At 40.5% G+C, this 14,765-nt stretch overlaps 1 protein-coding gene across 1 annotated transcript in view; it reads left to right on the top strand.

The window, feature by feature from the left end:
* Window positions 1-14,765, top strand: part of F5 (coagulation factor V) — a 73,981-nt gene that overhangs the window by 34,962 nt on the left and 24,254 nt on the right. Inside the window, exons 9-13 of the mRNA XM_033199898.1 lie at window positions 1,018-1,117; window positions 1,499-1,713; window positions 4,884-5,034; window positions 6,972-7,184; window positions 8,376-11,766. Coding sequence (XP_033055789.1) covers window positions 1,018-1,117; window positions 1,499-1,713; window positions 4,884-5,034; window positions 6,972-7,184; window positions 8,376-11,766 — 4,070 coding nt within the window. The remainder of the gene's footprint in view (window positions 1-1,017; window positions 1,118-1,498; window positions 1,714-4,883; window positions 5,035-6,971; window positions 7,185-8,375; window positions 11,767-14,765) is intronic.

Here is a 14,765-nt window from a genome sequence, read left to right as displayed (position 1 = left end):
ATAATCTACAGACAAAGGATGATCCAAAGGCTTTGACAATCAACCAAATAGAAGATTTAAGATTAAGGTTCTCTTTTGCAGATTAAAGAGCCTAACTAGGACTCCTGTGTGCTTTATGCACCTGACAAGGTCTATTCTGTTCATTTAAAATAGCCAAAGGACAAAAGCAATATTTTTCCTCCATGCCTCTTTCCCTTCTTCCATTTCAGATCCCTTTTATGTGCTCTCAGCAAGTGTAGACATACCTTATTAAAAGTTCAGGATCTGGCTATTTGTTTTGCCTCTCAAGAAGGTGGCTTCTTTCCCTCCTAAGGGTCTTACTCTGTCACCCAGGCTGGAGTGCAGTGGTGTGGTCACGGCTCACTGCAACCTCTACTTCCTGGGCTCAGGCGATTGTCCCACCTCAGTCTCTCAAGTAGCTGGAACTACAGGCACACGCCCCAACACCTGGCTAATTTTTGTATTTTTTTTGTGGAGATGAGGTTTCACCATGTTGCACAGGCTGGACTTGAACTCCTGAGCTCAAGTGATCCACCTGCTTCAGCCTCCCAAAGTGCTGGGGTTCCAGGTTTGAACCACTGCACCTAGCTGAGAAGATGACTTCAAAGACAGTGTCCTAAAAAATCTACCAGGTGGAGGAAGGGGATCATGGTCTAGAGATGAGAAGCAGATTCAAAATGAGATGTGACCCAAGCTGAAAAGAGAAGGGCAGGGGAAGGAGGACTTGCTTGGAGACAGTGATGCCGTGAGGAAAACTTTACTTCTCCTAACTTATCCTCTAAAGTCAGACTTTTCTTTCCATTTTCCACCTTAATGTATGAGTGAAACACTGTCTCCAATGCTCCTGCCAAGTGACGAGGGGAGGTTACGGCTCAGATAAACAGATCTAATTTTCCCACTGTGTGTACACATGTGTACGCACACACCGTCCAAAAGGTGAAGATGCAAAGCTAGTATCTTATATTATTTGTCATGATCAACCTTAAATCCTAGAATAAATTTAATTTAACTTTGTAGATCGTGTTCAAAAATATGGCCAGCCGCCCCTATAGCATTTACCCTCATGGAGTGACCTTCTCACCTTATGAAGATGAAGTCAACTCTTCTTTCACCTCAGGTTTGAATCTTTCACTTCTACTGAATCCAACTAGTGACTTCTGAGAGGCCACCATGTTTTCCTGCTATTCTCCTTGCCCAGTGGTGTCACTACTGCAGTCAGGTAGTATATATGTAGGAGTATCCTAAAATTCACAGCCAAACCCTTCTCACTTCAGGAGTTTGTCTCTTAGTGGTAACAAAATATGGTGTCTTTTATTAGTGTCATAGTGGCCTCTAGTGGAACAGTATCTAATGGCTCCATGCTATCTGGGTTCCAAGTAGAATTATTTAAATAATTCCTTTTGCAATATTAATTGGTTCTAACAAAAGCTTATTTATTTATTTATTATCATGAAATAACTTTGCAAATGAAAACAATTTTGAATATATTTTCTTTCAGGCAGGAACAACACCATGATCAGAGCAGTTCAACCAGGGGAAACCTATACTTATAAGTGGAACATCTTAGAGTTCGATGAACCCACAGAAAACGATGCCCAGTGCTTAACAAGACCATACTACAGTGACGTGGACATCATGAGAGACATCGCCTCTGGGCTAATAGGACTACTTCTCATCTGTAAGAGCAGATCCCTGGACAGGCGAGGAATACAGGTATTTTGTCCTTGAAGTAACCTTTCAGAAATTCTGGGAATTTCTTCTGGCCAGAACATGTTAGGTCTCCTGGCTAAATAATGGGGCTTTTCCTTCAAGAGAACAGTAATTGTCAAGTAGTCCTTTTTAGCACCAGTGTGATAACATTTATTCTTTTTTTTTTTTGTCTTGTCTATTTTTATCAGTACCATCCCTGCAGAAGGCAGGTCTAGAGTGTGATAACATATTTTGTCTTAGTTTCAAATTCCAGGTCTGTTGATATTGGATGTGTTGAACAAGTTGATTAGCCTCTCCTAATTTCTTCCTTTTATCAAATGGGTTGATACCCCTCCTAAAAATGTTACAGGTCTGTTTGGGGGTTCAGTGAGATACCATCTGGTAAAAGTATAAAGCTCTTTACCAGTCTCTGTTATTTTTAGAGACCTGCAATAGGGAGAGGAGAGATTCTCTGAAAGCAACCAAATTTAGAAACATAGTTACTAGTGAAATCGGACCCAGATAATAGCCCATCTCTGTTGAGACTAAAGTATACAGGGAAATGTGAACAAAGATACCGAATTTCTGAGGTCATCTTCATTGAAGAATTATGGTCTCATATGATTAAACTAAAATTCCCAATTATTTTAAACTATAACCAAAGAGGTCTTATCTCAAGGCATACAAGATAAACATATGCCTAGAAAATGAATTTCTGGACATACGGAAGATCCTGATTTATTGAACTAGGAAAAGAAACAGATAGTAGAAGCATAAGGGAACAGATAGTAGAAGCATAAGGCTTTGCTGTTGCAACCTTCTGTTTTATCCTTTGCACTCACTCAGAGCATATTCAGTCAATCATTCATGTTGAAAGGTGTGCAGTTACAGAGATAGACAGACTTTCAGCTGCCATAGTGAAATTTTTCTTCTGGGATTTGTTTTTTTTTTTTTCTTTTGAGGCAGAGACTCACTCTGTCACCCAGGCTGGAGAGCAGTGGCACCATTTTAGATCACTGCAACCTCTGCCTCCTGGGTTCAAGTGATTTTCCTGCCTCAGCCTCTTGAGTAGCTGGGATTACAGGCACCCGCCACCACCCCCATGTAATTTTTGTATTTTAGTAGAGACAGGGTTTCACCATGTTGGCCAGGCTGGTCTCAAACTCCTGACCCAAGGTGTTCCACCTGCCTCAGCCTCCCAAAGTGCTGGGATTACAGGTGTGAGCCACTGCAACTGGCTCTTTTGGGATATTTTAATCTCTGAATTTTCTTATCTGTTCTGTTTGCTTTTGCATACTACCTTTAACTCTTAACAAGTGCTGTGTATGCAATGGACTCTCATAAATGCCTGAATTACATGGCTTCAGTAGTTCCAACAACTGTGTCACTTTGGTTTCTGATAATTCAGTGGTGTAGATAATTTGCTGGAACATTAATAACTGAATACAGCACTTTTTTTTTTTTACTTTTAAGTTCAGGGGTATGTGTGCAGGATGTGCAAGTTTGTTACATAGGTAAACATGTGTCATGGAAGTCTGTTATACTTATTATTTCATCACCCAGGTATTAAGCCTAGTATCCATTGGTTATTTTTCCTGATCCTCTCCCCTTTCCACCCTCCATCCTCTGATAGGCCCCAGTGTGTATTCTTTCCTTCTATGTGTCCATGTGTTCTCATCATTTAGCTCTCACTTGTAAGTGAGAACATGCAGTATGTGGTTTTCTGTTCTTGTGTTAGCTTGCTTAGGATAATGGCTTCCAGCTCCATCCATGTCCCTGCAAAGGACATAATCTTGTTCTTTTTGATGGTCACATAGTATTCCGTGGTGTATATGTACCACATTTTCTTCATCCAGTCTATCATTGATGGGCATTTGGGTGGATTTCATGTCTTTGCTATTGTGAAGAGTGCTAAAATGAACATACGCATGCATGCGTCTTTATAATAGAATGATTTATATTCCTTTGGGTACATATCAAGTAATGGAATTGCTGGGTTCAAAGGTATTCCTGACTTTAGGTCTTTGAGGACTCACCATTGTGTCTTCCACAATGGTTGAACTAATTACACTCCCACCAAGAGTGTATAAGTGTTCCTTTTTCTCCACAATCTTGCCAGCATCTGTTAGTTTTTTACTGTTTATTTATAGCCATTCTTATTGGTGTGAGATGGTATCTCATTGTGGTTTTGATTTGCATTTCTCTAATGATCAGTGATGTTGAGCATTTTTTTCATATGCTCCTTGGCCACATGTATGTCTTCTTTTGAAAAGTGTCTGTTCATGTCCTTTGCCTACTTTTTAATGGGGCTGTTTATTTTTTTCTTGTAAATTTAAGTTCCTTGTAAATGCTGGATATTAGACCTTTGCCAGATGCATAGTTTGCAAAAATTTTCTGCCATTCTGTAGGTTGCCTGTTTATTCTCTTGATAGTTTATTTTGCTGTGCAGGAGCTCTTTGTTTCAATTACATCCCATGTGCCAATTTTTGCTTTTGTTGCTATTGCTTTTGGCATGTTCGTCATGAAAGCTTTGCCCATGCCTATGTCCCAAATAATATTGCCTAGGTTGTCTTCCAGGGTTTTTGTAGTTTGGAGTTTTATGTTTAAGTGTTTTGTTGTTGTTTTTTGTTTGTTTGTTTGTTTTTGTTATTTTTGAGACAGAGTCTCGCTCTGTTGCCCAGGCTGGAGTGCAGTGGTACAATCGCAGCTCACTGCAACCTCTGTCTCCCGGGTTTAGGTGATTCTCCTGCCTCGGCCTCCCAAGTAGCTGGGATTACAGGCATACGCCACGATACCTGGCTAATTTTTTTTTTTTTTTTGGTAGTAGAGATGGGTTTTGCCATGTTGACCAGACTGGTCTTGAACTCCTGACCTCAGGTGATCCACCCACCTTGGCCTCCCAAAGTGCTGGTATTACAGGCATGAGCCACTGTGCCAGGCCTACATTTAGGCCATCTTGAGTTAATTTTTGTAGATGGTGTAAGGAAGGGGTCCAGTTTCAATTTTCCGCCTACGGCTAGCCAGTTTTCCCAGAACCATTTATGGAATAGAGAATCATTTGCCCATTGCTTGTTTTTGTCACGTTTGTTCAAGGATCAGCTAGTTGTAGGTGGGCAGCCTTATTTCTGAGCTCTCTATTCTGTTCCATTGGTCTGTCTGTTCTTGTACCAGTACTATACTGTTTTGTCCTCCAGAGGGCAGCAGACATCGAACAGCAGGCTGTGTTTGCTGTGTTTGATGAGAACAAAAGTTGGTACCTTGAGGACAACATCAACAAGTTTTGTGAAAATCCTGATGAGGTGAAACGTGATGACCCCAAGTTTTATGAATCAAACATCATGAGCAGTAAGTCAGAGTACTATTTTTGTTCATCAGTTTTTCATTCCTGTCGTTGAAATATGACTGTGCCTAGAGTCAGAGACATGGATTAGAATCCACTTGCTAAGAGGCACCTCCAATCCTCACTTCCAGTCCAAAGACTTGGTGATGAAATCCGTGGGTAACATCACAGCAACATTTTTAAGCAAGAGGTCAAAGGCTTGCTATCCTTAGAAATGCGCTTGATCTTCTATTCCAAGCGTGTGCGTGTGTGTGTGTGTGTGTGTGTGTACACAGACATACTCTGAATGGTGAGGAACAGGGTGAGGGGGTAGGACTAATGGAAGGTGTTACAGGCCATGTCAATAGTATCCTAGACTGAGTTCAGGGTGAATATATGGCCAGGACAGAAACAAGGCAAGTAATTCAAAGATGAATTGACACATCAAAGTAAAGCAAAATGAGTATAGGGACCCAAGAGTCTTGGAAAGGCAATGCACAAAGAAGTTTAAAGTGATCAGTAAGACATTCAGAACAAAAGGAATTCCCTGAATGAGGTTTCCGGCATTTGCCGCAGTTCTAAAGTTCAGTAGCCAAAAGCACTGCCATGGCGTCTGAGAGAAATGTCACTGAGCCAGCTGGAAGCAAACTTCTCCGCAACAGCCAGAGTCCCCCCTACTGATCCTCAGAGTCTAGAGTCATGGTAATCACCTTCTCTAGTAGGTAATCACACACGTGAGGATGATTTCTCCATGTTCTGTTCATATAGCTTCAGATGACTGACAGCTAGGGATTATCAGAGCTGATAGGTGCCAGGTCAAATAATTCAAACAGAAAATTACTCTCAGTTTTCTTTGTATAAGTTCCTTTCGGTAGTGAATCTATCATGGTTCTAGACCAGTGCTGTCCAGTAGAAGCTATGTATGAGCTACATGTGTGATTTAAAATTTTCTGATAGCAACATTAAAAAGTAAAGAGAAATAGGTGACATCAATTTTAGTAATATGTTTTTCTTAACTCAATATATCCTAAATATTATCATTTCAACATGTAATCAATATAAAAATTAATGAGACTTACTTCATTACTAAGTCTTTGAAATTCAATGTATATCTTGTACTCACAGCATATCTCAGTCCAGTCTACCCACATTTCAAGTGCTCAATAGCCACTTGTAGCCAGTGGCTACCATATTGAACAATGCAGTTATAGACCATTTAGAGAAACATCTAGAATGAGGTATAAACTAATAATATATCATGTAAATTATTAAAGTCACTTTAGTGATTTAAGTAGGTATTTAAATATTTGTTAATGCCAGTCATTATACTGGTACTAAGGCTAAGAGTGGCAATCAAGGTAGACATGAGCTCCGCCCTCATAGAAATCATACCTTTGATTTTTACTATGCTTAGTACATAAGTAAATAGAAATATTGCCTACAGCAGTGTCCCTTTTAACAATTATGGAAATGTATGAACTGGATACTCAAATGGAAACTGTGAATACTATATAGATTAGAAGACAGCAATAAAAACTATAAAATATGCTAAATGGGCTTTATTTTTTGGGACATTACTTCTTACCCAATGACTAGTACATCAAAAAATGAATTTCTTATATTATGCTTTTCCTCCAAGTGGAATTATTAGAATGTCTTTAAAGGCAGAGAATGGAGCACAAAATATTTACTATACATTTGACAAATGAATGAATAAATCAATGTAAATGGAAGGCTTTATCTTTTTCCTGAGATTTCTCCTTTGGCTAATTTAGGAGAATAATCTCTCATTTGAAAATTCTGAGTTTGATCTTCTAGTCACGTTAGACTAGATAAAGCTTATCTTGGATAATCACTGCTTTGATACAACCAAATTAACATGGAGACATTTATCTTGGTATAATTAGATACATGCCCTTTCGTTGGCGTAGACCTGGAATTTTAACAGATTTTACACTTTCAGCTATAAATGGCTATGTGCCTGAGAGCATAACTACTCTCGGATTCTGCTTTGATGACACTGTCCAGTGGCACTTCTGTAGTGTGGGGACCCAGAATGAAATTTTGACCATCCACTTCACTGGGCACTCATTCATCTATGGAAAGAGGCATGAGGACACCTTGACCCTCTTCCCCATGCGTGGAGAATCTGTGACGGTCACAATGGATAATGTTGGTGAGTAAGAGCCTGGACACTCAGAGAGGAAGCTTGCTTTGAATTTCTGGTCTATAAAGGTCTGCTGCAGCTCTCCAGGCTACCAGTGCTCCTCTATTTATCTCCCTGATCCCCAGCAGACTTTTCTTTCAATGTTTCTCATGGTTTCTCTTTGAGAAAGTAATGACTTAAATGGATCCAGTTCTTTAGTGTAGGTTATATTTTTCCTTCTCTGGGCAAAGTAGGAAGTAAAGATATACAACAGCAGAAAAATAAGGCATAACTTTGAGGAAGAAGCATAAATATTTTGCCTACAAAAGAGCATTTCTTTTATCAAAATGCCCTTTTCGGTTTTTTGCGACAGCCATCTTCAATCATCAGGGACAGTGCCTTAGAAGCTGCCTCAGCAACAGCTTTGGAGTTTGTCAGACTGGAATGCAAGTCCTGATCTGCCACTCGATTGCTGTGTAACCTCACACAAGTTACTTGGCCTCACTGAGCCATAGATCATTTATCTGGAAAACAGTGTAATCACATCTCACAGAGTTACTTTGACCATTAAAATAGTAATATGTGCCAAGTGCCAAGTGCCTAGCACTCAGTAGACACCAACAATGGTAACTACTGGAGACTCACCAAGAAATCTTTTATGTGCCAGCAATGCATGCCATTTCAGAGATTCAAAACTGTCCTCCTGAATTATTACTTAGAAACATCTAAATGTCTCTTATTTGTGAGGATAGAGCTCATCATCAGCCCTTTAACTCTAATTCTAAGACAAGATGTGCTGTTAAGATATTTATATTAAAAGTCCATTTTATTCTTGATTCATCCCTTTCTTAATGTATTTTAAAATAGTGAGTAACTATCTGTGCTGAAAGACCATTTTTCCCCTCTAATCTCCACTAAGCAATACTTTTGGTTTTTATTCTATGAAGTGAGATAAATGCACTGGTCATGTGCTTAGAGTCACAGCAATGTCAAATTGCTTTAGAAAAGAAAAAGTTTGTTAAATATTTCATTCTCATTTTTCTCTCCTTATGTTATTTTGACCCAGTAATCAATAGTTCACAGACAAGCAGTGGTCCACAGCCCATACTTGAGTATTCCTGACTAAAGTTTATTAGAAATTACCTGCCACAATGGATTATTGTGTTTTCATGTCTTTTCCCAGACTTCCAGATATCTCTTCTCTCTGTCTCTCTTCTGTAGGAACTTGGATGTTAACTTCCATGAATTCTAGTCCAAGAAGCAAAAAGCTGAGGCTGAAATTCAGGGATGTTAAATGTATTCCAGATGATGATGAAGACTCATACGAGATTTTTGAACCTCCAGAATCTACAGTCATAGCTACACGGAAAATGCATGATCGTTTAGAAACTGAAGATGAAGAGAGTGACACTGACTATGATTACCAGAGCAGACTGGCTGCAGCATTAGGAATTAGGTCATTCAGAAACTCATCATTGAATCAGGAAGAAGAAGAGTACAATCTTACTGCCCTCGTTCTGGAGAATGGCACTGAATTCATTTCTTCGAACACAGATATAATTGTTGGTTCAAATTATTCTTCCCCAAATAATACTAGTAAGCTCACTGTCAATAACCTTGCAGAACCTCAGAAAACCCCTTCTCACCGACAAGCCACCACAGCTGACTCCTCACTGAGACACCTCACTGGCAAGAACTCAGTTCTCAATTCTTCCACAGCAGAACATTCCAGCCCTTATTCTGAAGACCCTATAGAGGATCCTCTACAGCCAGATGTCACAGGGATACATCTACTTTCACTTGGTGCTAGAGAATTCAAAAATCAAGAACATGCTAAACATAAGGGACCCAAGGTAGAAAGAGACCAAGCAGCAAAGCACAGGTTCTCCTGGATGAAATTACTAGCACATAAAGTTGGGAGACACCTAAGCCAAGACACTGGTTCTCCTTCCAGAGTGAGGCCCTGGGAGGACCTTCCTAGTGATCTGTTACTCTTAAAACAAAATAACTCACCTAAGATTTTGGTTGGGAGATGGCATTTGGCTTCTGAGAAAGGTAGCTATGAAATAATCCAAGATACTGATGAAGACACAGCTGTTAACAATCGGCTGATCAGCCCCCAGAATGCCTCACGTGCTTGGGGAGAAAGCACCCCTCTTGCCAACAAGCCTGAAAAGCAGAGTGGCCACTCAAAGTTTCCTAGAGTTAGACATAAATCTCTGCAAGTAAGACAGGATGGAGGAAAGAGTAGACTAAAGAAAAGTCAGTTTCTCATTAAGACACGAAAAAAGAAAAAAGAGAAGCGTACACACCATGCTCCTTTATCTCCGAGGACCTTTCACCCTCTAAGAAGTGAAGCCTACAACACATTTTCAGAAAGAAGACTTAACCATTCATTGTTGCTTCATAAATCCAATGAAACATCTCTTCCCAAAGACCTCAATCAGACATTGCCCTCTATGGATTTTAGCTGGATAGCCTCACTTCCTGACCATAATCAGAATTCCTCAAATGATACTGGTCAGACAAGCTCTCCTCCAGGTCTTTATCAGACAGAGCCCCCAGAGGAACACTATGAAACGTTTCCCATTCAAGACCCTGATGAAATGCACTCTACTTCAGACCCCAGTCACAGATCCTTTTCTCCAGAGCTCAGTGAGATGCTTGAGTATGACCGTAGTCACAAGTCCTTCCCCACTGATATAAGTCAAATGTCCCCTTCCTCAGAACATGAAGTCTGGCAGACAGTCACCTCTCCACACCTCAGCCAGGTGACCCTCTCTCCAGAACTCAGCCAAACAAACTTCTCGCCAGACCTCAGCCACACGACTCTCTCTCCAGAACTCAGTCAGACAAACCTTTCCCCAGCCCTCGGTCAGATGCCCATGTCTCCAGACCTCAGCCATACAACCCTTTCTCCAGACCTCAGTCATACAACCCTTTCTCTAGACCTCAGCCAGACAGACCTCTCTCCAGAACTCAGTCAGACAAACCTTTCCCCAGCCCTCGGTCAGATGCCCCTTTCTCCAGACCTCAGCCATACAACCCTTTCTCCAGACCTCAGTCATACAGCTCTTTCTCCAGACCTCAGCCATACAACCCTTTCTGCAGACTTCAGCCATACAACCCTTTCTCCAGATCTCAGCCATACAACCCTTTCTGTAGACCTCAATCAGACAAACTTCTCTCCAGAACTTAGTCAGACAAACCTTCCTCCAGACCTCAGTGAGATGTCCCTTTCTCCAGACCTCAGCCATACAACCCTTTCTGTAGACCTCAGTCAGACAAACCTCTCTCCAGAACTTAGTCAGACAAACCTTTCCCCAGACCTCAGTGAGATGCCCCTTTCTCCAGACCTCAGCCATACAACGCTTTCTCCAGACCTCAGTCATACAACCCTTTCTCTAGAACTCAGCCAGACAAACCTCTCTCCAGAACTCAGTCAGACAAACCTTTCCCCAACCCTTGGTCAGATGCCCCTTTCTCCAGACCTCAGCCATACAACCCTTTCTCTAGACCTCAGTCAGACAAACCTCTCTCCAGAGCTTAGTCAGAGAAACCTTTCCCCAGACCTCAGTGAGATGCCCCTTTCTCCAGACCTCAGCCATACAACCCTTTCTCCAGACCTCAGTCATACAACCCTTTCTCTAGACCTCAGCCAGACAAACCTCTCTCCAGAACTCAGTCAGACAAACCTTTCCCCAGCCCTCGGTCAGATGCCCCTTTCTCCAGACCTCAGCCATACAACCCTTTCTCCAGACCTCAGTCATACAATCCTTTCTCTAGACCTCAGTCATACAACCCTCTCTCTAGACCTCAGCCAGACAAACCTCTCTCCAGAACTTAGTCAGACAAACCTTTCCCCAGACCTCAGTGAGATGCCCCTTTCTCCAGACCTCAGCCATACAACCCTTTCTCCAGACCTCAGCCATACAACCCTTTCTTCAGACCTCAGCCATACAACCCTTTCTCCAGACCTCAGCCATACAACCCTTTCTCCAGACCTCAGCCATACAACCCTTTCTTCAGACCTCAGTCAGACAAACCTCTCTCCAGAACTTAGTCAGACAAACCTTTCCCCAGCCCTCAGACAGATGCCCCTTTCTCCAGACCTCAGCCAGGTGACTGTCTCTTCAGACATCAGTGAGACCACCCTTCTCCCTGATCTCAGTCAGATATCACCTCCTCTAGACCTTGATCAGATATTCTACCCTTCTGAATCTAGTCAGTCATTGCATCTTCCAGAATTTAATGAGACTTTTCCTTATCCAGACCTTGGTCAGATGCCATCTCCTTCATCTCCTACTCTCAATGATACTTTTCTATCAAAGGAATTTAATCCACTGGTTATAGTGGGCCTCAGTAAAGATGGTACAGATTACATTGAGATTATTCCAAAGGAAGAGGTCCAGAGCAGTGAAGATGACTATGCTGAAATTGATTATGTGCCCTATGATGACCCCTACAAAACTGATGTTAGGACAAACATCAACTCCTCCAGAAATCCTGACAACATTGCAGCATGGTACCTCCGCAGCAACAACGGAAACAGAAGAAATTATTACATTGCTGCTGAAGAAATATCCTGGGATTATTCAGAATTTGTACAAAGGTTTGGCCAGTTTTCTCCTTTTTTATTCTCATTTTTCCATTACTGCTGAAGAAAGTAGCTACTACAATTCAGGGGGATAATTGTGGGCAAATTATACTAAGAACAGTGTGGTTTCCCTATTGCAAGTTGGTCTGTTCTATTTCCTTTGTCAATTCCAAAATTGCTTCTTTACCTTGGATGACCCCTGGACAATATAAGAACAATCATTGGGAGAACTCTATAATATTCTGTAATTAGGCCTTTTTCTGTGTCCTCTCCTCTTACTACCCTTGTTTCTACTGACTCTTATTGCTCCAGGCAGAGCCCAACCTATCCATAGCTATATGCTAATCTATATGATTTAATTGAAGTTAGCCTCAAATCCAAACCCAAATATGATGTAGAAATCTCCTTTTTGCATTTACTTGTTTAGATCAGAATTTCTAAGAGATCCAAATCGCTTTTTTTAAAGATAATTTACAATTCAGTTTTGCTTAGGGGTAGAAAGCCATGTTGAACTGGGGTCTTTGTTCTGGAATGAAGATACAGAAAGAGAAAAGAGAGGAGGAAAGGAGCAAGGCTTAGTCAACTACAAATTCTCAGGGACATAGCATGATGACTGCGCATCAACTGTCTAGACATAGCCCACAGCTTTTACTAAAACTGTTACATTAATCACTTAAAAAACCAAAGTGTAATTACAGTAGGCAAACACAATGTATGGTGTGACTTACGCAAATGAATTCATTAATCTGATGCCTGACATCTCCACATTAGAACTCTGTTTAAAACACTTTTTCCTATGACTTCCTATTTAAATGTTGCACTCAATATCATATGAGAACAACTAGCTATCTGAGTATTTCTAAGCAAGGCCTGAGGGAGTAAGATGTAGGGCCTGTCCAGAGTAAATAGGGATGGAACTACCTTCAAAATCTTGTATTCCGTTCAAGGCTCACGACCCACTTTAATGGCAGTCAAAGTTGCTTTACCCACTCCCTTGTGTTCTGTGAGTTTGCATGTTATGCTCAGAGTCTGGAAAGATGGGATTAGTAGGGGAGGTAGACCAGAAGAAAGGCAGAATGAGATTCTCTGTTGACGGCTCATGGTATATAGCAAATATTATGGGTTTGATGGGTGAGTGTTTGGCTTGTTTCCACAGGCTTGGGAAATGTGAGAGCCAGTGGGAAAATTGGACATGCTTCAGTCCTAGACTGAGACAATGAACTAGATGGAAATAATGTGCTTTATTTATTTATTTATTTATTTATTTATAATTTTTAATTAAACTTTTTATTTTGGAATAAAAATAAAATAGATTCACATATAGTCAAGAGAAATAATACAGAGAGATCCTTTGGGTATCATGAGTATTCTTTATCCAGTTTCTCCCAGGGGTAACATTTTGCAAATCTGTAATACTATATCACAACCAGCATACTGACACTGATACTGTCAAGATACAGGATGTTTACCATCACTATAAAAATCCCTCTCTTTACCCCTTTATACTCATATCAGCCTTCCTCCCACCATACCCCTTCCTTATTCCCTGGCAACCAGTAGTCTGATCTCCATTTCTATAATTTTGTCATTTCGAGAATATTACATAAATGGAATCAGGCAACATGTAACCTTTGGGGACTGGTATTTTTTCACTCAGTAAAATTCTCTGGAGATTCATCAGGTTATTGCATGTACTCCATTACATGGGTGTACCACAGTTTTTTGGGTTTTTTTTTTTGTCATTGTTTTATACACATTTATGGTGCAAACATGATGTTTTAATATATTTATAAACTGTGAATTGACAAAATCAAGCTAATTAGCCTATGCATTACCTCACATACTTTTTGTGGTTAGAACACTTAAGATGTACTCAGCAATGTTAAAAAATTCAGTGTGTTGTTATTAACTACAGTCACCATCTTATACAACAGATCTTCTAAATTTATTTCTTCTAATTGAATTTTATCTTTTGACCATTTTCTCAGTGCTTCACCTCTGTATTCCTTTGTTAACCACGGTTGTACCTTCTGCTTCTATGAGCTCAATGTTTTTAGTTTCCACATTAGAAGTGAGATCCTGCAGTACTTGTCTTTCTGTACCTGGCTTATTATTATTATTATTATTTTTGAGACGGAGTCTCACATACCTGGCTTATTTATGTAACATAACGACCTCCTGGTTCAGTCATGTTATCGCAGATGACATTTCTTCATTTTCTTTTGTTTTTTTTTTTTGAGACGGAGTCTGGCTGTGTCTCCCAGACTGGAGTGCAGTGGTGCGATCTCGGCTCACTACAAGCTCCGCCTCCCGGGTTCACGCCATTTCCCTGCCTCAGCCTCCCGAGTAGCTGGGACTACAGTCGCCTGCCACCATGCCCGGCTAATTTTTTTTGTATTTTTAGTAGAGACGGGGTTTCACCGTGTTAGCCAGGATGGTCTCGATCTCCTGACCTCATGATCCACCCGCCTCGGCCTCCCAAAGGACCATTTTCTTTTTTTTCAATGCTAAATAGTATTTCATTGTTTATGCAGATCACATTTAAGAAATCCATTCATTTGTTGATAGACATTTGGGTTGCTTCCCTATCTTGGCTAATGTGGCTAATGCTGCAGTGAACGTGGGAGAGCAGATATCTCTTCAACATACTGATTTCATTTTCTGTGGGTATATACCCCAAAGTGGGATTAATGGATCATATGGTAATTCTATTTTTAATTTTTAAAGGAACCTCCCATACTCTTTTCCATAATGGCTGTACTAATTTACATTCTCACCAAGAGTGTACAAGAGTTCCCTTTTCTTCACATCCTTGCCAACGTTTATCTCTTGTCATTTTCATAATACAATCGTGACGGTGTGAGGTGAGCCCTCATTGTGATTTTAAATTGCATTTCCCTGATTATTAGTAATGTTGAGCATCTTTTCATATATTTGTTGGTCATTTGTATGTCTTCTTTTACGAAATGTCTATTCAAGTCTTTTGCTCATTTTTTAATCAGGCTACTTGGGTT

Source organism: Trachypithecus francoisi, unplaced genomic scaffold (genome assembly GCF_009764315.1).
Source record: "Trachypithecus francoisi isolate TF-2019V2 unplaced genomic scaffold, Tfra_2.0 Lachesis_group5, whole genome shotgun sequence".
Lineage (NCBI taxonomy): Eukaryota > Metazoa > Chordata > Mammalia > Primates > Cercopithecidae > Trachypithecus > Trachypithecus francoisi.
This window is presented reverse-complemented; position numbering and strand designations above follow the sequence as displayed.